The sequence below is a fragment of the Camelus bactrianus genome, chromosome 25 (genome assembly GCF_048773025.1).
Source record: "Camelus bactrianus isolate YW-2024 breed Bactrian camel chromosome 25, ASM4877302v1, whole genome shotgun sequence".
NCBI classification, from domain to species: domain Eukaryota; kingdom Metazoa; phylum Chordata; class Mammalia; order Artiodactyla; family Camelidae; genus Camelus; species Camelus bactrianus.
This window is the reverse complement of record NC_133563.1, coordinates 37,994,310-38,016,807: the sequence shown is the minus strand read 5'-3', so window position 1 is coordinate 38,016,807 and position 22,498 is coordinate 37,994,310. Positions and strand designations below refer to the sequence as shown.

Here is a 22,498-nt window from a genome sequence, read left to right as displayed (position 1 = left end):
CCCTCTTGCCTGTCCTCCCAAGGAGGTGCTGAGTGGCCCGTGCAGGGCCCGTGGATTGGCCTGGGCTGTGATGCCCATCAGATACCCCCCCTAGGGCCTGGGGTCTTCCCCCCACCCCTGGACCCCGGTTCTGTTACAAAGGTGTGCATGCTGTGTATGTGTGTGCATGTGCGTGTGTATGCGCACGGGTGCACGTGTCCACTCATCCTTCCGCAGTGCTGGCCCCTGCAGATCCTGGCCAGGAACACATAGGCATGCCCCTGTGGCCATGTGTCTGAGGGATGCTGGTGGGGCCTTTCCACAGTCTGGCTGGTGAGTGGAGGGGAGACCAAGCTGCCCGAGCCATTCCTGAGGGGCCCATGGGTGTGCTGGCCTCCAGTGGCCACAGGGTGCAGAGCTGGGGTGTTCTGGGTGCCTGGGAGGGGCCTCTGGCTGTCCCGTCACCGCTGCCGTGGCCGCCTCCAGAGATGAGGGCCGGCTATCTGATGGCAGCAGGGCTTTTCCAGTGTCTGAAGTGCTGGGAGCCATCAGACACAGGAAAAGTGGAGTGATTTATTAGACTCATAAAAATTCATACTTTGCGATCCCAGTCATCCACGTCTGAAGCTTGTTAGAGCGCAGTTTCTGGCAGCTCCCGCAGGGCGAGCGCAGGGCGGGGTGAGCGCGCTTCCTGCCTGGGCTGCCATCCCCGCGCCTGCGGGCACTTGAACCTTTCATGGGGCGGGTGCCGGGGCACTGAATGCAGTGGGCCCAGGGCTGGCACCAGGTGACCAGTGCCCCTGTGTGAGAGTGCTAATTAGAGGCCTGCAGGCGCGGGGTGGGTCTGGTGCAGGGCAGCTGGCAGGTACGTTTCCAGCGTCTTTGTGGGGTGGAGTGGCGTGTGCCCCTGTCTTCCAGGCTGGTGTTGGTGAGAGTTGAGCCCCTTTTCCATCCTTCCTGAGAGACCCCTGGGCAAAGGCCCCTTGGCCCAGCACCCACTCTGGCCCAACCTGGGCTCCATCCTGCTGGGCACCAGGGGCAGTCACTTTCCTTCTCTGGGCCTCAGTCTTCCCGTCTGCTGTGCGGCAGCCATTGTGGGTTCTGTGTGGAGGGGACGAGAGGACAGAAGCTCCCTGCTTCTCCTGATGGTGAAGTGTGACCCAAGGTGACCAGAGCAACCCTCCCGGGCCCTCCCCCTAAACAGCAGAGGGGCCTGGAGGTCTGGGCAGGGTGAGGGCCCAGCCTCTCTCAGCACCTGCTTCTGCTGCTCCCTTTCCCTTAGAGGCGGGGGATCCCAGCAGCCCATCTTGCCGCACCTCTTGGCCGCGGGCCACCTGCAGGCTTTGGCGTCTGGCCTGCCACGGAAGTGATGCTCATCAGTGCTCGTTCCCGCAGCTCCTCCCCAGTGAGGGCGCCCCGCTGGCGGCTGAAGGCAGGGACGAGGGCCCAGAGGCAGTGGTGGGAGGGTGGCAGCCACTCTTCTTCACATCTGTGAAAGAGGAGCAGCAGCCGGACGGCCCCGGCCTGACCCTCACGTCTCCCCGGGGAGCCCAGGGGTGTTTGCTGAGCTGTGAAGTCTAGGGCAGGAGAGGCCAGGGAGGTTCCCTGAGCTCCTCAGAGTCTGCGCAAGGGGTGTGTGTCTGCGGGATGGTGTGGGCCTCCCCCCTCGGGAACAGGCAACGTATGGCTGCAGGTACTGTGGCTGAGCCCGGCCGTGGACAGGCCTCGGCAGATGTGTTGTGGAGGAGGTCAAGGTGCTGACTAGAAGGGCAGGTAAGGAAGCCGCCCTGCTTCTGGCCTCACTGGAGAAGGGTCTGCGGCCTGGGGTTGGGGGAACCTGGCTGGTACTCAGGCAGTGGGACTGGTCCCTCTGGGAGACCCGGCACCACCTGGTAGCACTTGAGAGCACTCCACACGTGAGACGTGGATGTGGACCAGACACCCCACTTGCTGGAGTAAATGTCCGTGAACTACGTGCTTTAATTAAATGGAGGTTATCAGACTGGAGAGAGAAACTGAGCCTGCCTGTGTGCTGCTTTTAAATATCAAGACCCAGAAAGTAGCAGGCTGGACACCAGGCCAGCATTGTCCACCGTGGAGCTGGCATCACCACTCTGAGGAGAGAAGATGCAGATTCTAAGGCCGTTCAGAAAAGGGAAATCCTGGTAGTTGGGAGAGGCTCAGGCCACTAGGAAGAGGTGACAGACTGGAAGCTGGTGCTCTGCTAACGGCCTAGCCGGGTCCAGAACTCTGCCCAGCATTGACCCCTGCCCCAGCCCTTTGGTGAGAAGGTGGGGGCCGGCATGGGGCCAGTGTGGGGACTACCTTCCCCCGTCCACCACCGTGAGGCCTCGTTAGCAATCATCTTGCTGAAGAACTGGCCACAGACCCAGGGCAGGTGAGGCCAGGCTGAGCGCCGTGTGGTGGGCATGGGCTGAGCACCTGTTTCTTCCAGAAAGTTGGCTGCCCAGGGGGCCAAAGAGGCCAGAATCCCGAGGGACTTTCAGCTGAGTGCAGGCTCCTTCCTCTCCTGCCTGGAGCCCAGCCTGCCCTGAGGGCATCCACACCAACTCTGGCTCCAGCCAGTGTGTCCCTGGCTGAGTGGGCCCATGCCTGCCGGGCCTGCCTGTGCCCTCGACACACTGCTCGGGGGTCAGGTTGAGCTCCCTGGTCTGTGGGGAGAGCCTGGTGGGCTTCCTGGGGTTAAGCAACCGTCTGCCCAGGGCCCTTTTCCAAGTCTTTACTGCCTACCCTGAGCCAAGGGAGGCAGGTGGGGTAGCCTATAGCCCCTACCTCACCAGTGTCAGTGGACACTGGGTCGTGGGTGCCTTCCCCTCAGGTTCCCGGGCTGGAGCCCATTCTGGCTGCTGATTTCCCAGCGCCCCAGGGTCAGGCAGCTTCTGGAGTTTGCAGCCCTGCATCTAGACTTGTCCAGCCTGGCTCAGCGCAGAACTGAAGGACCTGTGGTCACGTGGTGAGGGGCTGGCCACATTGGGTGTGTGTGCACGTGCACACCTGTGCTGGTGTGTGCACATACCTGTGTCTGTGTGCACATGTCTCGGCAGGGCGGGCCCAGCTACCGTCGGGGCAGGGCCCTGGGGGTCAGCGGGGAGTGTGCTGGGCAGGCTGCAGACTCCAGGCCAGCTCTCCCTTGGCAGCTGCTGCAGAGACAGGAGAAACAGGCCTGAGGAGGCCTCCTGGGGACCCCTATCTGCAGCACCCGTGCCTCAGAGCCCGCACTTCCCTCGGCTTCCTCCTGGCTGCTCCCTGCCAAGTGGCGTGCCCCCTTGAAGCCACTCGTGGTGTCCCCTGGGGTTTGCTCTCCCCTGCTCAGAGCCCCAGGGCACTTTTCACCCCTCAGTGCAGTCATGGCTTTACTGTCCCCAGGACTGTGAGTGTCACCGAGGTGACCGCTCAGATGGGGCTGGCCCTCAGAAATGTCCTGGTGGATGGGCGGTGTCCAGAGAGGCCAGCTGTGGTCTCGACGACCCCCCCTCCCCAGGAGCTCTGCTTGCGCCACCCTCATCAGGAGACAGCGTCCCGCTGACGTGGCTTTTGCTGCAGCTCCAGCAGTGGGCACTGCCGTCCCGCCAGCCCCAGGCTGCACGTGGCTCCGACGTGCAACAGGGCTGTCAGTGCTGCTGGGTGATCTCAGAAGCATGTGCCTCCTGTTCTGTGGCTGGTTTTCCAAGAAGGCGGCTTGGCCACTGTTGCAGAGGGGCTGCCTGACCCCCGCTCTGCTGGGCCCTGCGTGTCTGGCTCCTGCATGCGGCCTCCTGTCCTGTGTGAGGCCCACCTGCTGCTGCCAACGGGGCTGGGAGCCTTCTGGGCTAACCTGCACCTCGCCTGCTCCTGCCCACTGTGGGCCTGGCTTTACTGGTGTGCGGGTGGGAAGGCGAGGCCCTGGAAGGGCCTGTGACGCATCCTGAGCTGGGTACCTGGAGCCTGTCTGGGCTCAGCCTCTCCTGCTGGCTCTCTGGGGACCCTTCCCCATTCAGGCTCTGGGCTTCTCATTTCCTGCCTGCTGTCCAGAACCCCCCGTCCCTGTTCCTGTGGTGGTGCAGAGTCTGGGAGCAAGTTGTGAGCCTTCCACCAGCCTCGAGGCAGCACAGAGGGGAACCCCAACTCCATACCGGCCCCCAGCAGCCCCCCATTCCACCTCCCCACTCCTGCCAGGAGAAGGTAGGGCACCACCAGCTCCTTGCTATTTCCAGGCCTGTGGCCATGCTGTCCCCTCTGCCTGGGCCCCACAAAGGCCAGCTGGAGGTGCTTCTCGTGGATCCGGGCTGTGGCACACACCCCCTGCACCACTGAGCACCTTGCATCTGATCCCAGCTCTGACCAGGCAGTTAGTCTGAGAGGCCTGCTTTCGTGGGAGCCGGGGGGCAGTCAAGGTGGGTGCCCTAGCAAGAGGCCTTGATGGGGACACCCTCGGAAACTGTGGTCTTTCGACCATAGAAACCAGAAGAGCAAGTTCAAACGTGTCAAAGTTGCTTTAGTTGGCGGTGCCCATAGGCCCAGGTCAAGTGGAGGTCCCCGTGTGCTGTGCCCACCTGGCGTGGCGGCCATGGGGGGCCTGAGGGAGGCAAGCACAGTGGCAGGAGGTGGGGCACTGATGGCTGACAGACCTGGATTCCAGGACAAGAGGGTGGCTTGAGGGCCAGAGAGCAGAAATCAGTGTGGCTTCTGAAAAGGCTGAGCAGCTTTTACCAGTGAAGTCAGAGGCACTGACAGAGTGTCGAGGCAGCCGTTGATGAAAAGCAGACTCGGCGACACTTGGGGGAAGTCAAATCACATGGAATTGGGCCCAGGAAAGCCTGGGCTGGCACAGGGCCCTCTGCCCCGCAGCCCTGCCAGCCTGGTTCCTGCCCCCGCCACGCCGCAGTGGCCCGTGCTGCCCCTGCCCACGCCCCTCGCCCGTGGGCCTGGGGATCTGGTCTGGTACCCACCCCTCCTTGAAGAACGGGGCTTGGTTTCTAGGGTGCCCCACAGGCAGTCAGGATTCTCTGTCCACAGGCTCTGCCCGGCCCAGGCACCTTGTGTGGCTGATTCTGGCGAGTTCTGTGCTCAGGCACTGGTCACTGGCCTCTGCTCAGCTGTCCCGCCCTCCAGCTGGGAAGGTCTGAGAGTGGCTGTGCTCTCGAGCTATGCCTTCCCAGCAGTGCCCCAGCCGTCTCGTAGCCCACTGGCCCTCAGATGCTGGGGGAGGGGCCCCTGGACGGGGTGGAAGCCCAGCTGTGGGCAGCTTTGCTGTCTGGCGCTTGGTCTGCCCATTTCTGGAGGCCCCGATGCCCTGCCTGTGGCCTGCTGCTGGGCGAGGCCCGGAGGCTGGTGGACGAGAAGCCGTGGGGCCTGGAGCACAGCCAGGCCAAATCCAGGGTGGCGGATCTTCTGGTCCCTGCTCCTTGGTGGTAGGGCAAGGTCCACTTCATGGCCCCCTCCCCACCCCTCCTGATGGAGCCCATCCTGTTTCTGTGGATGCCAGGAGCCAGGAGGGCAGCCAGACAGCCCTGTTGGCTGTTCACTGCCCGGGCCCTTGGAACTTGTGCCGCAGCCTCCCCTCTCCTGGTGGCGGCCTCAGGCTTAGAGTCCTGGTTATCTTCTTTTCACTCGTTAAGCAGTTGTGAAATCATCAGCTCGATTTCTTCCTAGTTATCTCCTTTTGAAGTTCCATAAAAATCTGAACTCTCTCTCAACTCCCACTCTGCAGTAAAATAGAGTGAGAGCCATGACCTCCACCTGATGAGCTCTGCCATCTGTGGTGGCTCTTCTGGGGGGCTGGGGTCAGCCGGAGGGAGCGTTCGCTGCAGACAGTGCCCAACGATGGTTGGGCGGAGCCCTGCGCTTCTTGCTGCATGGCCTGGCCTGAGAGAGCTGGCACTCCCCTGCCTCTGCAGCCGGAGGTGGTGTGAGCTGGAGTAGGAGCCACACCAGCCAGGCTCCGCCGCCTGCTGCCCTGGGCCTGGTGGCCTGCCTCTCGGAGAGGGTGTCTGTGCATGGTGCACCCGTGCTGGGCCCCGGGAAAGCGCCCCCCACCCCGCGAGTCAGCCTGGGAAGTGGAGAGGCAGGCCGCCCCAGGCCCCACGCCGGGCAGGAGCGAGGGCCCCGCTGATGGATGGGCTCATATCCCATTCAAATATGATGCCAGCAGTTTTTGTGTAGTTTGTCTTCTACTGCGGTAGTAAAGTTTTTAATTAGGGAAGCTAATGAGATCGATTAGTCATTAGAAGTGACCTCTGCACGGTGGGGTGGAAAGGGCTGTGTGTGTGGGCCTGATAACGCGGTGCCTGGCCGTCGCTGGCAATAAAGGCGCGAAGGGTTTGATTTGAGTGAAATGTGCCATGGGGAATACATCACGCAGAGAAAAAAATTACAGCCCTGGGAGTCTGTAATGAAGGGAATTAAACCAACTTCCTATTTAAATAACATGATTATCTACACAAGCCCTCAGCCAGCCAGGAGGACAGGGAGAGAGGGCTGCTTGGCGGGGCCGCGCTGGGGCAGCACTCCGGCACCACGGGGCCGGGTGAGGCCTGGGCGCCCGCGCACTCAAGGATGCCAGGCGGCAGGGCCTCTCAGTCAGCCCACGCCTGCCGCTCTGCCTTCGCACTGGAGTCAGGGCTGTGGGAGGGGCTTCCACCCCAACTTTCTGGTCCCTGTGTGCCATGAGTGGTCTTAGGAGCCTTCACTCCCCCAGCCTGTCAGGGGCAATCCTGCCCCTCCGCCCGCCCTGCTGAGCTCTCTGTGCCCTCGGCACGGGCACCCTGGCCAGTTCTCTCCAGGGCCGTTGTCACTAGTGCTGCCACCACCTGTGTCTTAGTTGCCCATCTGGGAAACGGCCCCACTGTGGGGCCGGGCCATGGGCTAGTATGCCCTCCCCTCTACCTCTCAGGACCACGGGGCCTGGGTCTAGCAGGTGGTGATGTCTGGGAAGTAACAGTCAGCCTTTAGGGAGGAGTCTGCTTTATTACTCTGCATTTTCTTAGAAATGCAGTGGTAACTGGGCTCTAATAAGTAAAATGTAGTGAGTTAATGAAGTTGACTTCACAGTGGGCCTGCACTGCAAAGGAATTTGTTATAGATACTGATGCCCGTCAACAGGCAGGAATGAGGGCCAGGCCCAGAGGCGCTGTGTGCTAGGAGGAACTTTCCAGAATGCAGAGTCCAGTCCCTTGGGCATTGGGGGCTGGGGACTTCCTGGAGGAGGTGACATCTGGCAGAACAGGGGTGGGGGTGGATGGGGGAAGGTGATATTGTGTGTCTGGGTGATGGCGGAGCAAAGCTGGCCAGGCCGGGGGTTCCCGGTGCTGGGGATGAACGCAGCCAGGTTTGTGGGGAGGGGCCTCTGCCTAGCTATGCCCCCGAGCTGCAGAGCAGGGTTGTGGGGGCTAGGGTGCATGTCACAGCCCGGACTGGCAGATGGTAGTGGCCAAGGGAGGTTGGAACGGGGCTGTGGATGGTGACCCGGGTGGAGGGGACAGGCAAGTGGGCTGTCCAGGTGCAGAGGCCGTGGGAGAGGGAGCCTGGGGTGGGTCTGGAGGCCGTGAGGTCAGCGTGGGGCTTGGCAGTAGCTTAGAGGTGTTCTCGTGTTCCTGAGCTCTTAGTTTGAACAAGATGTTATTGATTTTCATTGGTCTCTCCTTGCTTGTAAGACCTTGAAAATTCAATTCAACAAACATTTATTTATTGACGCCCCCTGTATGCTGGGCCCTCCCCTACATCCCAAATGTGTGGTACAGCCAGGGCTAGAGCTTCGCTGACTTTGGTCACTCAGCAAGATCGCATCCCAGGTGGTACCCTGTGCTTTCACTGAGCTTCCCTCCTTCTCCCCGACTCCCCCGAGCTGCTGCCCTTGAAGGGATGGGGAGAGAGACAGAGAGGCAGAGATAGTGGAGGGAGACTTGTGCTGTTGCTGGGCTGTGCTGGCCTGGCACTGCCTGGACATCCGTGTCCCCTCTTCCTGGGCAGCTGGTGGGTCCCTGCCTTCAGTCCCGGGAGCAGAGGTGTCCCCTGCTGCCAGCATTGCACGTCCACCCTGACCCCAGCTGGGTGACGGAGCCTACAGATCCTCCTCCTCTAGTTGGAGGGCTCTGAGCCTGTGCTATGTCCTGGTCTTCCCGTGTGGGTGGCCGAGGGCACAGGGGGCTCCTGCAGGCTGGGAGAGCCTGGAGAGGCCGCAGGAGGCATCTGGGCCAAGGTACTGATTGCTGCCTGGGGCAGGGCCCGGCTAGGGCTGGTGGTGTGTTGTGTTTAAGGCTCTGGAAGATGATCTGGCGCGGTTCATGGAGCAGTAACTGGTCTTTGTAGGGTTTGCAGATTCTGGGAGGACTCATCCTTGGGGCTCAGGGGAGCAGAGTCATGGAGCAGTGTTTTGTGCCGATGGAGAGGTGGGTGGCTGACCACAGCCAAGGCTGGCACTGAGCAGCTGGGCGTGAGGGGCCTGTGGGCCTGGCATTACTGTGCCCCTGCCCTGCTCCCTCTCCTGGGCCATCCCAGACTCCAGGCAGCCTCAGCTGAGGGTGACCAGTTCTTGCCCAGGGGTCATATGTAGGCCCGTCCTGTGCCGAAGGTCAGGTGGTGAGACCACTTGTGTGTTTTCCTGGCCACCTTGCCTGGCAGACATGCCCCCTTGTCTAACTCTAACACCCTCCCCACCCTGTCTGTGCTGCCTGCCTGCGGGCATCTAGGTGGGTGGGAACCCCAAGGAGCCACTTACTATACCAGTGACCTCCCTTCCAAGCAGAGCTCTGGGCTCTGTGCAGGCAGGTTGGAGGGGGCCACAAGGAGGCGCCTTTGGGAGCCTGGGTCCAGGCAGCCTGGCTGGAGGGGCAGGGCCGCTGGGTCAGTCAGGAGAGGCCGCAGTGGTGCCTGTATTCTTGCGCTGCGTTAGCTTTAATTATCTGGGCAGTTAGAGCTGTATATTATGAAAGTCAGGCAATTAGATGTGTTCCTCGAAGCTATGGAGAAATTGCTGGCTATCAAGTGGAAGGGAACTCGGGCAAAACAGATCCCTGTTCATTGCATGAAACGTTCAGCAAGAAGGGAAGCCGTGGTGTGTATCACTCAGCAAAATGTTGTGAAAACGGAGATGATTAAGTACATAAGTCTGTGTGGGCACGTGGCGGGGGTGCCAGAGGGGACGGTGAGCGTGTCACGCCCCCAGCCTCCGGGAGCCACTGGCAGGCCCCTCTTCGCCGCCCATTGGTGGCACTGGTGCTGGTCATGGAGGGGACTGGCCTGCGATGCTGCCGTAGTCAACCCCCGTCCCCTCCAGAAGCACTGCTTCTGCTCCCCTGCTTCCCCGCCGGCACCTCTCAGCATCCCCAGGGCCTGGCCACCCAGCTCTTCGGGAATGGGCGAGGGCACGGGGAGGGGGGGTTGGATCAAGAGATGATGGGAGTCCCCACCAACCTTTGCTGACCACTGTGTCTGGGTTTCCCTGCAGCCTCCAGCCTGCACGGCCTGCGGCCCCCTCCCACCAGCAAAGTGATCAAGACCCGCTATCGCATCGTCAAGAAGAACCCAGTGTCATCTCTCAGCACTGCCCCTGGCCCCCCGACCCCACCCTCCTGGCGGGCACGGCGCCTCTCCCTGTCCAGGTAGGAGGCCGGGCTGGTGGGCTCCAGAGCATAGGGGAGCCTGAGGGCCTCAGGGACGGAGCTCCCCACCAGGAGTGCCTCGTCTGCAGTCTGTCGGCTGGGGGACAGGCTGCTTTTCCCGTCCAGCAGTCCTGCAGACGTGTGGCTGGCCTGCGTGTACCACACACTGCCTGCCCTGTCGTCCGTCTGCAGGCCGCTACCTGGCTGGGCATGGTCTGGGAGTAGCCGCCGCCCAGGCCACACCACGCCTGGCATCCCTCAGGAAGAAGCTCCTGGTGAGAGAGGCTGGGCCCTGAGCAGCCTCTTCTGCGGGACCATCTCACTGTCCATGTTGATCACAAGGGTAGGAGGGGAGGCCGCAGCCCTCCACCTGCCCACACAAGGGTCTGGCCTACACCCTGGGTGCCATGGCTTCGCTCCAGGCTGCTTCTGGCTGAGGGCACATGCAGTGTGGACAGCCCACCTTCTTTTCCGGGTACTCTGAGCCCAGGAGCAGGAAGGCTGCAGAAGTTGGGATGTGGCCCCTTCCTTCCGTGAGGCAGGGGCAGGGGTGACAGGCTTGGTGGGTGGGGATCGGGGAGTGGCAGACAGCTCCCTATGCCCTCTGGCCATGCTTGGGGAGCAGTGTGTGAGCGGCTTGGCCAGTGCGGGCTTTCGTTTGGGTGCAGTGGGCGCTCCAGGGCACATGGCCTCGGGCCAAAGGCTGTGGAGTAGGGGGTCCTTGTGCCCTGAGGGGCTGGACCACAGGGCAGAGGGCTGTCCTGCCAGCCCCCCACGGGCCCCACCACCCTCTGACCCCCATAGGTGTGCCCGGAGGTCAGCCTGCCCAGGTGGTCAGACGTGCCCATTGCCCTCCTCCCTTCCCACCAGGCCCTGCTGCCGACTTTTCTGGAGGCAATAGCTGGAAGTATATTTTAAATTAATTTTACTGCACTTTTTGTAATATTTTTGTTTTAAATAGATTTATAAGCATCTTGGGGGCTATTTCTACAAATTTATGAAGATAATTTTCACTCTCTCGATAAGGTTAAATTTACACCTGCTATTTCCATATTAATTCACAGCGCTAAGTGGGTCTAATTTTCTTCCGTTCTCCTATCTGGTGAGCATGGCCTTTCCTAATGCAATTTCCCCCTCACTAAATCACTGTGATCGGGAGTCATGATCGAGCTAAATTAACTTAAATTAATTTACTTAATAAGAGCCCCAGATCATCGTGAATGAGGTTCAGATTTATTGATTCTTGCTCCTGCCTCCCCTCCTGCAGTCGGCATTTCAGCCCCACGTTGGCAGCCTGGCCAGGCCCCGCCTCTCCCAGGGGGCTCGAATCAGGGGCAGGGGGTGACTTTTGTTGAGGGGTCACCAGCTGGTCTCTCCCTCTTGGCCTCTGAGAGCCAAGGAAGCCCCAGGTTTCGGTCCATCTGGGCCAGTGCTAAGTGTGCCGGGCCCAGTGGGGCAAGGGTTCCTGAGGAGGGAGGTGGCTGGGTGCCCCTCTGAGGCAGCCATCGCCTCGCGCTTTCAGCTGGAGTGTCAAGTCTGTCAGGCGGCAAACAGCCCGGTCAGTGGCAGGGCAGAGTGTGCCTTTGCATCAGTTCTGGAGATGAGGGGCAGGCGGACGGCGTGGGGGCCATTGGGAGAGACCCGGCCTGGTGGTGTGTCTACGCTGGGAGTGGACAGGCCTGGCCCAGCTGCCAGCCTAGCATGGCCATTGCATGTCTCAAGCTGCTCACCCCAGCGACGGTGACGGCCTGGCAGGGAGGGCATGACTACAGGCATGGGGGGCAGGAGCAGGGAGGGTGCAGCCCTCGATGGCTCTTTGCAGCCCCCACGGGCCATGCTGGACGCCAGACAGCTCAGGCTCCAAAGTCCTGGCTCACGCTTGGTGGCTGGGGGCTCTGAGGCAGATTCCCAGCTGCTCCAGGCCCCAGCGCCCTCCCTGTGTGTGGAGATGTGGCCAAGCCCACCCCAGGATGGCCCCACGTTAACTAGGGATGAGCATGGGGGCCGTGCTCAGTGGGGCCTCCCTCCGCCCTGTCTGCCTCACCGTAGCTGCTCTGACCCATTGCCTGAGCAGAGCCCTGGATCCTGGGTGGCCTGGCCCCTGGGCATGGTCTGCAGAGTGGGTGGCTGAGTGGCCAGGAGGCCCTGGGAAGTGTGGCTGCCAGTGGACTGGGCTTCCTTTGCCCCAGGTTGCCTGTATCCTGGCGAGGCTGCCTCCTCAGCAGAGTGGCCACCCGCCAGCTGCCTGGCCCACTGTCGACTGGGCACTCTGGGCTCGGCTTGTTGAGGCAGTGGAAGGGGCCTGTCTCCCAGGCCTGCAGCCAGTCTGATACCTGTCCACCCGCCTCCGTCAACTCCGTCAGCGCTGGGGCTGCGTGTGTGTGGTGGGCAGGCCTCAGGGAGGTTCTAGGGTCAGCTGGCTTTGACCTAGGCCTTGACCTCTGTCCTGCGCAGCTGCCGTCTTCTCAGTTCTCCCTGGCAGGAGGACGGGTTGGGCTGGTGGCTGGACATGGCCATTGTGGGCTCAGGGCTGCACAGCAAGGAGACAAGGTGGCAGATCTGAGCCTGGAGACTGAGGGCTCTTTCTGGGCCTCCCAACCTGTATGCTTCGAGAGAGGATGCTTGTGGAGGGGCCGACCGGCAGGTCTCGGCAGTCCTGGGAATCTGTGGGCGGAGTCGGGGGCTAGTGGACACAGGTGGGAGGTGGGGCAGGTGGCCCAGCAGCCGACAGTGCCAGTGTTGGTGTGGGGTGGCCCTGGACCACCCCACCCCGCTACAGATACTCACCGTGAGTCACTGCAGAGAGGAGACTGTACGTTGGGGGCTGCCATCTGGGAGGAGCCCAGGGAGCCCCAGTGGGCGGCGCACACTGTGTGACCCTGGGTGGGCAGGGGCTGAGTTGGAGCCTGGGCTCAGTGTAGACCCGCACCTGATGGTTGTGGCCTTGCCAAGTCCCTCCCTGCCTGTGCCAAGGAACGACATGCCCCTCAAAGTGTAGGGGGAGCGGGTTGCCACACTCAGTCCCACACCAAGAGAGGCCTGGCTGCTGCTCACCTGCCCCGCCAGCCCAGGGCGGGGGAGCAGCTGAGCTCCTCTGCCTGCTGCCTGCTCTGCGGGAGCTGGGAGGTGGGCGCCCGCAGGCCCGGGTCCTGGTGTCTGGGCAGGGGAATAGAGTTGTGGGGTCCCTGTTCCCCTCTGGAAGCCCACATGCAGCACTTTGGCCCGAGACCACTGTCAGCACTGTCCTGGGGACCAGGGTGCACATCTGCCTCACGAGGTGGCTTTGCCCTCTCTCCTGATTTAGACAGAAACCTACTCTCAGCCCCTTTTTTGGTTTTGCGCAGTGAGTGGGAAGCCAAGGGGCCACATGGGGGCCTGTATTCACAGCAGGAGTCCTGGGCGTCCCCTTCCTGCCACCAGCTCTGTCTGTCTGGAGGTAGAGGAGGTTCTGGGGCTTCTGTGGTGAGGCCCTGACTCCAGAAATACCCGAGAGGAGAGTCGACAGGACACGAGCCCATCCAGTTCTTTCGGATGGTCTGCACTCGTCCACGTTGGGACAGACAGAAGGTGGGAAAGCGCTGGGCCACAGCTCCTAGGCCCCGTGGGCACTGTCCGCCAGGGTCTTTGGGGACGTGTCTGATGTCCTGTCAAGAGCCACGGCTGGATGAGGTGGCTGCTGCCCTGGCCAGCGGAGCGTGTTGGGGCTGGAGCAGGGGGGATGCAAGGGACGGGGTGGGGCCCCTCCTAGAAAGGACGCTCGCCTGTGTGGGGGCAGTGGCTGATGGCCCTGGTGGGACTGGGTCCGGGGCTCGAGGACTTCACACCACTGCTGCCCAGAACCAGCCCCGGGGCTTGGGGTCTGTGGTGTAGGCCCAGGTCCTGGAGGCATCAGAGGGCCCCACGCAGCACATCCCAGGGCTGAGGCTCATGCTGAGCGAGCATTTAATGTTTTTGTTCTGAGATCTGTGGACTTGCCTGTGCCCTCGCCGGTTTCCAGCAAGTTCATTAATCTGAGCTGAAGCTGAAATGTGACTTATGTCCCTAAACTGCCTGTCACTTTTTTTCTCTTTCCAAATTCATTTGACGTGGAAGTGCGGAGTGAACAGAAGCCGCCGTGCTTAAGCAGATGAGTCTGGAAGCTGCCCTGTCCCGACTATAGATGGTGCCGTCACCAGGGCTGCGCTTGCCGGGCCGCCCTGTTTTATTTTATTTTTGCGTCTGTGCAATGAATCTTGAGTAATCTCTGGGTGGTTTGACGAGGTATGGGCTGCGATTTTGAAGGCTCTGAGATGCTTCTCCAAAGTGACGACTGATTATTAAGGAGGAATTCAGCACGAGGCTGGGCATCCCTGCTGGTGGCCATGGTTCCACACGCTCCCCTCGCCCCTGCGGCTTCCTGGTGAGCAGACGGCTTCTCCCTCCAGTTTCTGGAGTGTTGGGCTTGGACAGCAGACGTTCGTTTCTCACGGTCTGCAGGCTGGGAGTCTGAGGTCAGGGTGCTGGCAGGGCCTGCTCCCTCCTGGGGCTCGCGGTGTCCTCTCAGGCGGGAGGGAGAGTGGAAGGCTCTGGGGCCTTGCAGGGCCACTAAGCCCATCTTGGGGCCCTGCCCCGACGATCTCACCTCACCCACGTTGCCTCCCAAAGGCCCAAGTCCAAGCACCACCACACTGGGGCCAGGGCTTCACCACAGGAGTTTGGGGGGACACAGCCTTCAGTCCAGAGTAGGGGGTGTCCTGCTCGTCCCCAGGCCTGCCCTGTGGGGTCCCCACAGCCTCCTGCCCTGCCCCAAAGGGTGTGGCAGTTAGAGGAGCACGGGGTGAACCCTTCTGTGAAGCAGTGCTCCCTTCCACGTCCCTTCCGCCGTGGCCACACTCCAGGCCCTGCTGTCTCTGGTGAGGGCCCGGGCCTGGCACGGCAGACTCCTCCCAGCTCAGCCCAGGCCAGCACCTGTGCCGGGTGCTGGTTGACAGGGCTCCCCCTGTGAATTCCTGGGTGCAGATGTCGTGCTGGGCGGTGCTCCGCCCACAGTGCTCACCTCCCAGCCAGAGGTGGTCAGGAAGCAAGCGGACAGTGGGGTGCTGGGAAGGCTTCTCCGGGGGTGAGGCCTGCGAGGTGAGTGTGGGCTGCCTTGGGAGGGCCTTTCCTGTGGGCCTGGGAAGGAGCCCAGAATGGCTGCAGAGCTCACCTGGAGGCCAGCGCTGATGGTGGGACCTGGGCCTGCTGGACCGGCGGAGGCGTGGGTGGTCAGGGTGGGGGCAGCAGCCCATGCTCCCCAGGCTGGGACTGCTGTGTGCAGCCCCGGGCACACGCCGCTCACTGCTACTGGCTCCGTCCACCCCGTGCCTCTGCCCGCCCCACGATGGCCCTGTCTGTGAGCAGCCTGCACCAGCAGCTGAGGAGGGGCCAGGCCAGCACTGCTCAGGCTGCCTGTCAAGGGGCTGAGGCATGGAGGCGAGTGGGCAGCAGAGTTCTGAGCTGGTTCTGTTACAAAGGGAAGTGTCCGTTTCAAGGGAGGAGAACGTCCCCTGCTTTCACCTGGGTGCCGGCCGGGCTGTGAGTCTGGGATGCCTGGTTCAGGCCCAGCCTGCTCTGTCTCCAGCAGGCTGTGGGGGCTGCCCTGAGGAAGGGGGCACTTCCTCCAGGAGCCAAGAGTGGGCCCGGAGAGGAAGCCCCCCGCCCGTTCTGTGGGGTCTGCCGTGCCTCCTCGCTGCCTGATGGGGCTGTCCTCTGGGAGACAGGTCTTCGACCTAGGTTAGAGCCTGGAGGTCTTTGGGTTGTGGCTCTTAACTGGGCAGGACCTGAGTGTGTCCTTTCCTTGGTTCATAGGTGTTGCAGGCTGAGCAGAGCAGGCCCAGGGTCCCCAGGCGGCTGGCTGTAGTGACTCCTCGCTGCCCCTGGGCCTGTGGAAGAGGAGCCAGTCCTCTCCTGCCCTTTCACTTGTCTACTCACCCTGCAAGTGTCTGCGGATGGCCTGCCCTGTGTTGGGCCCCTGCCTGCCTGGAAGCTGAGGCCCAGCAAGGGACAGACTGTCCCTGGGCCAGTGTGCCAGGGGTCCAGCAGGCCTGGGAGGCAGGCTCACCCAGGCCTGGCTGCAGTAAGTAGGAGGTAGCCAGGCAGAGGGGGTCACTCCTACAGAGGAAATGATGCACACAGCACAGGAGAGACTGTGAGAAGGCCCGGGCAGGGGGCAAAGCACGTTTAAGTGCAGAGGCTCCACCAGACCTGAGGCTTCAGGGGCGAGTCTAGGATAACTAGACCAGGCCTGGGCAGTGCCAAGCAAGTAGAGAGTGACCCTGACCCAGCTCCCTCTCCAGGGCCGCCTGGCTGCCCAGGGGCCTGCTGATCCCAGCACCGCCTCTCTCTCTGCCCAGCCCTGCAGATGGTCACAGCTGGGCTGCTCCGTGGCTTGTGGCCTGAGTGGACCCCAGGCAGCGCTCCCCACTTTATGTCAGCACGGTGGATGGGGGGCAGCACCCTGTTGCTGTGATCATTCCTCTGCCCCTGGAGAAGCTGCCCAAACAGTGAGTGGGCTGTCTTGGGGGAGGGGTGCGTGGAGTCAGGGCCCCCGGGCCAGGAGGAGCCGGGGGCGGTGGCCATGGGCTCCTGGGCTCACTCCTGTTCCCTCTTGTAATCAGTTTTTTAACATTTAATTTTTGGGGTAACTATTTTGATCTGCATTTGTACTTAGAGGAAAATTGCAGCATTAGTAGAGGGAACCGCCAGGTATCCTTCAGCTGAACTCACCGTGGTTTGTACCTCGCCCCTCTGCTCACAGACCGCCGTTGGTGAGGAAGTCGGAGACTCGGTGCCCTTGACCAGGCACCGTGGTGTGGTCCCTGCTGCACGGGCGTGGCCTGGAGGCAGAGCTGGCTGCGGGGGTCCTGCCTCTTCAGCCCCATTGAGTCCGGGGCTGCCTTCCACGGCCTGACACCAGCAGCAGAGGCCTCCTCGTGTGTCAGGAGCCTCAGATTCGCGCAGCGGAGGTGCTGGGCGGCCCTCGGTGCAGCCTGGGGGACCTGGCTGATGTAGCAGGCTTCTCTGTGGTGTGGGTCCCTCTGGGTGCTGGTGGGGAGGTGCGTGGAGCCCGCAATGGCATCCTTTCTTGTTGGACGTCACCCGGTGCTTCTAGACCCTCAGTGACTCCAGCCCCTCACTGTGTCCGTACTTGTTGGTTGCTGTCTTGTGAGGAGCCGCTGTCCGGATCCCCCGTTGCCTTGTACATTTGTTTGTTTGTAATGATGTGGACTCCGAGTTCTTGTTCTGTTTGCTAGGTTGCAGTCTGATATCATTATGGTTCATTTTGACCCTCCAGTGGCAACAGCCCTGGCCTGTGGAGGCCCCTGTGCTGGCCCTGCTTCCTCTGCACGTGGCATCATCATCCTGAGCCTTGCTCACCTGCACAGCAGGAGCTGCAAGCTCTCCTGGGACTTGGCTCTCTGTCCCCCATGGCCCCCACAGCCAACTGTCTTGTGGACAGAGCTGCAGGGTGAGGGGACCGTGTGGAGGGGAAGGTCAGGCAGGGGTGTGCGTCCTTCTCCCAGGCCTTCCCAGCTCAGAGTCCGTGCAGCTGTGTGCACAGCTCTCTCTGGATTAAGACCTCGGGTTCATACTGATGCTGCCGGTTCCGTGGCCACACGACCTCTCTGGACTGCCTTTCCGTCGGAGAGACGCCTGGCCCCTCTTTTCTCAGCACAGCCAGTCACTAGAGCTCAGCATTTGCTAACAGTTGTTTTTGCAGGTAGAACGTATATCCAGTGAGATGCACGAATCTAAGCGTACAGTTGTCTGAATTTGGACCAGTGCAGACCTCTGTGTAAAAGCCCTGCTGTCATCGCCGGGGTTGTGGGGGGGGGGGTCGTCCCGCCACCTGCACGTCCTCTCAGTCACACCCATCAGTACCTCATCTGCCAGGAACCTTCTTCTCACTACTGTCACTGTGGTTTGTTTGGCTGGTTCCAGAACGTCGCGGATGCCAGGTACACCCTTGGCACCTCCATCTCCGGCACCCTCAGCACCGTCGTGCGCCAGCCAAGTCGCGACCCCAGCATCCATCTGACGGTTGCTTCTCCTCCCAACGGACATCTGGGTGGTGGTGGGTGAGGCTGCTGGCTGCTCACACACGGCTCTGTGTCGGCCCATTTGCTGTTCCTTGTGGGAACTTTCCTAGGAGTGGGCCATGGGGACCCGGGAAGAGGCGCATCTGACCATGTGTGAAACTGCTGAGCCCTTTCCTCGGGGCAGTGCCCCCTCCTGTTCCTGTTGCAGCATTTGGTTTTTGGTTTTCACATTCCCAAGGTATGCTGGCGTCTCACTGTGGTTTAAACACATTTCCCTGATTACCAGTGATGTTGAACGCTTATTCATAGGGTTATTTAAGGCCATTCATGGTGTCAGAGCTGCTCGCATCCTTTGCCCGTTTTTAATTGCTGGTTTCTTTCCTGTTTTTTAGCCGCCGGGCTGTTTGCTTGTTTAAGGCCCTCTGCCCTCCCCTTCCCTGGCCAAGCTGACCTCAGCTTGAGTGGGGGCTCTGTTTCCTGCCCGGGAGGAGGAGTCTGGTGGTGGGCCCTCTGGGGGGCTTGTGTCCGCCCCCCTTCCAGAGCGTGAGGCCAGGGACAGCTCCCTCTGGGGGTTTCACCCGGCTCTGCTCTCTGCTGAACCCTGCCCTCCACCCTCTCACATACGCCCCTCACCAGCCCAGGCCCCGAGAGCAGTCAGCGAGTGGCCCAGAACACCCACCAGGGTGGAATGTGAAGAAACAGGGAAACAAATCAGAGCAAGAGGCTTGGCCTGAGGGTGGCAGGGAGTGTGTGCCCAGCACTCTTAGTGCTGGGGCTTTGGAGAGATGAGGGCGGGGCCTCCTCTGGGCCTTCTTCTGGGAGGACTTGGTGGGTGTCTGCAGGGGTCAGGGAGGGCCCGCGGGGTGCCCCACCCTCTCCCCTCCCACCTTTGACCCCGTCCACTTCCCTGCGTGGTGCTGGAGCAGGCCTCCTCCGGCAGGTGTTTTAGGGCTTTGCTTTATGAGAGCAGGCGGCTGTGGCTCCCCAAGTGCTGTAAAAGGTAATGTGATGGCCTCCCTGCGCCTGTGCTCATTTTTATAATTTTTTATTTTATGAAACAGGACAGAGAGCTTAGTGACTTATTACTATTCATTTCGTTTCAATGCAGTAAATATTGATTCAGTTGGGGGTTTTCAATTTGAACCACTCGGCGATTATATAAAATATCGCTGGCTCTGAAATTATGCTTACCGATCTTTCGGCTGCTCGTTAAGGAAGGAGCGCGGCTGTTGGCCCCTCTGCCTGCATCATCCTAACGGATGAGCTGAGGTGCGTTTCTGCACGGGAGGCGCACAGGGGCTGCTGGTGGGGCCTGACAGCAAGAGTGCTGCTCTTAATCTGGGGGTCGGTTCAGAGCGCGCCGGGTTATTTATGTATTTCTCTGAGTCTAGCAGGCCTTTCAGCTGTCGGCAGCCCCCAGGCCTGAATGCCCGCCCGCGCTCCTCCATGGGGCGTGGGCAGGGCCTGGGGCTCGGGTGGGGGTGTGGGGCCTTGACCCCTCACTGCCTTCACCCCTCGTGCCCTTGGCGGTTTTGGGGAGGTGGGGGAGGAGACCAGCCCGCCAAGGCACAGCCGTCCCGTCGCTCTCGGGACTGGGATGCTGAGGGACACCCACTCTCCCTCCGGAGCCTGGTCCAGAGGGGCCTCTCTTGGCGATGTTGGAGCCCAGCCCCTTGCTGGCAGCGCTGGGCCTGGGACCCTGAGGAGGAGTGCCCTGGGCGCCAGGGTCCAGCTGGTGTCCCAGCGAGGTGACCCCGCTGCTTCCTCCTCCTCCTCTGTGCTCATTGTCAGACACTCCCATCCCGGCGTGGGGTGGCAAGTTAGCTCCCCAGGACCCCTCTGGCCTCAGGACCTCAGGAGCTGAGCTCCAGGCCAGCCAGTCCCTCCAGGTCCAGGTTCTGCTCGTTCCTTCATCCCCGTCCCCACCTGTGTGGGCAGCTCCAGGATGGCCCCTGTGACACCTCTGCAGAGATCAGAACTAAGGATCTGGAGCCCTGAGGGGAGGCCGTGCGCAGCTCCAGTGCCTCAAGACCCCTGTGCTCCCAGGCAAGGGCGAACCTGAGCCATCCTTCTAGCTGCCTCTTCCTTCGCCCTCTGTGCGCTGTCCCTGGGGGGGGAGGGGTCACTGGCACTGGGGGCATTGACATGGGGGTGCTTAGGTGCCTGTGGTGGGCGGGGTCAGGTGGGCTAACATGCCACCTCCCTGTTGGCCCAGCCTCGGCCCAACCTCAGTGGTCACACAGCCCCTGTGACTGTCATCTCCTAACATGGTATCTGTGCCATCACTCTTCCCTGGCCATGGGGACTGCTGGTGCAGGGTCTGGGGTCACAGGTATTGTAGTTGGAGTGTTTGTGGTGAGAACACATGAGAGGTGGCACCCGGGTTCCATCTGTGGATGGTGTGGGAGCAGAGGGAAGAAGTAGCAGATACCAGGGCCCCCCATTTGCTCCACCTCAGGCCAGGACCTGCCATCATACAGGCAGTGAGCTGCCCACAGGGAGCTGGCCCAGAGCTCTCTGGCCCTGGTGTGGCCCTGGTGTCTGTGTCCCTGAGGGCCACGTGGGCAGGTGGGAGCTGCTGGGCAGGGCTAGGGCCAAGGTTGGGGTGGTGGGGCACAGCAGCCCCCTGAGAAGGCCAGTGTGCTCTGCACTCCTGCCCTGGGCCCTGTCACAGGTCCCTGCCAGGACTGTCTCCCTGGTCCGGCCAGCCCCCAGGCCTGCTGGTCTCTCACGTCTGTGCAGGGTTCGGGCCCTCCAGCCCTTGGCCCTCTTTCTTCAGTCTCTCCCCGCTTTTCTGTTGCTGCCTCCACACCTGTGTTTTTCTCCCCCTTTCTCCACAGACGTCCCTCCTTCTGTCCTGCTCCACCACCTGGCCCTCTTCCCCTTGGTGTGGGGAGCTGCTCTCGGAGCCTTGGGCTTCCCGGTGAGGAGGGAGGAGGGGCAGGCAGGGTGCTGGGCTCTGGGCCTGGAGTGCCGGCCGCCTCGGGCCCTGTGCTGCTCCTGTTCTGAATCTCCTGCCTCCGCCCTACTGCGCCAGCCCCACGGGTCAGCGCTCTCCCAGGCCACCCTTCATCCCTGCTGCATCCTTCACCTGGCCGGGCCTGTCTTGCCTGCGTGGTGACTGTGTCTTGATCGTGAGACACACAGGTGACTTCTCTGCTCTTCTGGAGCTGGCTGGGGTGGCCAAGGCCTTCAAACCGCCGTGTGCTTCTCGCAGGCCTGGCTCCCTATGGGCAAACCCTGACTGGACAGCATCCGCAGGGCCCCATGCGACGCTGCCACTGCCACAACCACAGGCCGCAGTGTGGCCTCCCCATGTGCTTGGTGACAGCACAGCGGCTCGTAAGGAAGAGTCAGACAGGCCAGGTTGGGTGTTTCAGGATAAACCCAGAGAGCAGCATCCCTTCTGTCTGCTGGATGGAAGCTTCGCTCTGAAGGCAGCTGGGAAGGGCCTGTGAGCACCCTCCCTGTGGAGCCCTGTGGGAGGTCACCCTTGGCGATGCCCAGACCCTGACCACACCTTGCACTGTGGGCCCTCGTGTGTCTGGGTTGGTGCCCCAGGTGTCCCTGTGAATGAGGCGCAGGGGAAGCTGAAAATACTGCCCCTGACAGGAAGAAATAAAATGTCCTTGTCACCCAGCGGTTCTTGGGTGCCTTACACAGTCAAACACCGTTTTAAATGCCACTTTTATCCTGGTTTTAGAGGTGGTAGTAAAGCATTGTTCAAATAATCAATATCATATTTGACTCTTTGCATATATCAACCCTCCAGCCTGATCTTACCCCAAAACATGATTCCTTTCTCAGGGCTGGACCAGGGCCTCTGGAGATGGGTGCGGGGAGGCGTTGTTCTAGGGGTCTGGGTAGCGCAGGAAGACGGGCCCCCTGTGTTGGCTGTGGGGCCCAGGGACTCACAGCACAGAGGACCATGTCCAAAGGTCTCCCACAAGCAAGTGCTTGCTCAGGCCCTGGTGGGCCTCAGGCCGCCTTAGTCACTGCCTCTTCCCAAGGCCCCACCCTGTGGCATCTGCCTTGCCCCATGTCACCCTCAGGTTCTCTGAGCAGGAGGCTCCCTAAGGGCTCAGGAGCTCCAAGGAGGTGCTGGGCCCTCAGAGGAGGCATGTCCCCCCACCCCCCCACCACTCAAGGCTCCGACCAGCATCAGGATTTCTGAGCCAGAATGCAGACCACCCACTGCTGGGAGGCTATCTATATCACATCTTCTCCCACCTGGCACCTCCTTCTAAGGCTGTCAGAGGGTCTCGTCGTGTGCAAGCTGCGGGACAGCTCAGGAATCATGGGGTGTTTGTTTGCTTTGAGATGTCTGCTCCAGGTGGGAGGGGCTGTGGCTGCAGAGACTTCTGTGTGGGGGACGGGCCAGTGACTGCTGCCCTTCCCCAGCCGCTCCTGCTCGCAGGGCGGGCACCACGCCTGGTGGGACCCTGACCCCAGCTCTCACTGTGCCTGGCTCTGGGCCTGCACTCCCGTCTCCCAGAGCCAGAGCAGCAAGCACAAGCAGCAGGCGGGTGTGCAGCCGGTTTATTTTCTTGACTTTCCTCGAAGTCAGCAAGGTTTCCTTGGCTGCCCCGCCCACTCCCCAGAGTCAGGAGCCCCGGTTTAATTTGCGGTTAGATGTCTGTTAAGATTGCGTCCACTTCCCAAGTCAGCACTTAATTGGCAAGGCGCTTGATTTAACAGCGTGGGAGCCTCCACCGGAAAAATGGCTTGAATAAATCACTGCCTGACGCCAGAAAATAGATATAATCTCAGCATTAACTACATTAATAGTAGCAGGAGCCGAATTAAGAAAGCCATAAAGCATAGGCGGGGGAGCATAAATTACCGCCTGGGCTCTGTTCCCTT

At 61.4% G+C, this 22,498-nt stretch overlaps 1 protein-coding gene across 2 annotated transcripts in view; it reads left to right on the top strand.

The window, feature by feature from the left end:
• Window positions 1-22,498, top strand: part of ZC3H3 (zinc finger CCCH-type containing 3) — an 83,212-nt gene that overhangs the window by 22,395 nt on the left and 38,319 nt on the right. For both annotated transcript variants that reach the window (XM_074352747.1, XM_074352746.1), the window contains exon 4: window positions 9,425-9,578. In XM_074352747.1, the coding sequence (XP_074208848.1) occupies window positions 9,425-9,578 (154 nt within the window). The remainder of the gene's footprint in view (window positions 1-9,424; window positions 9,579-22,498) is intronic.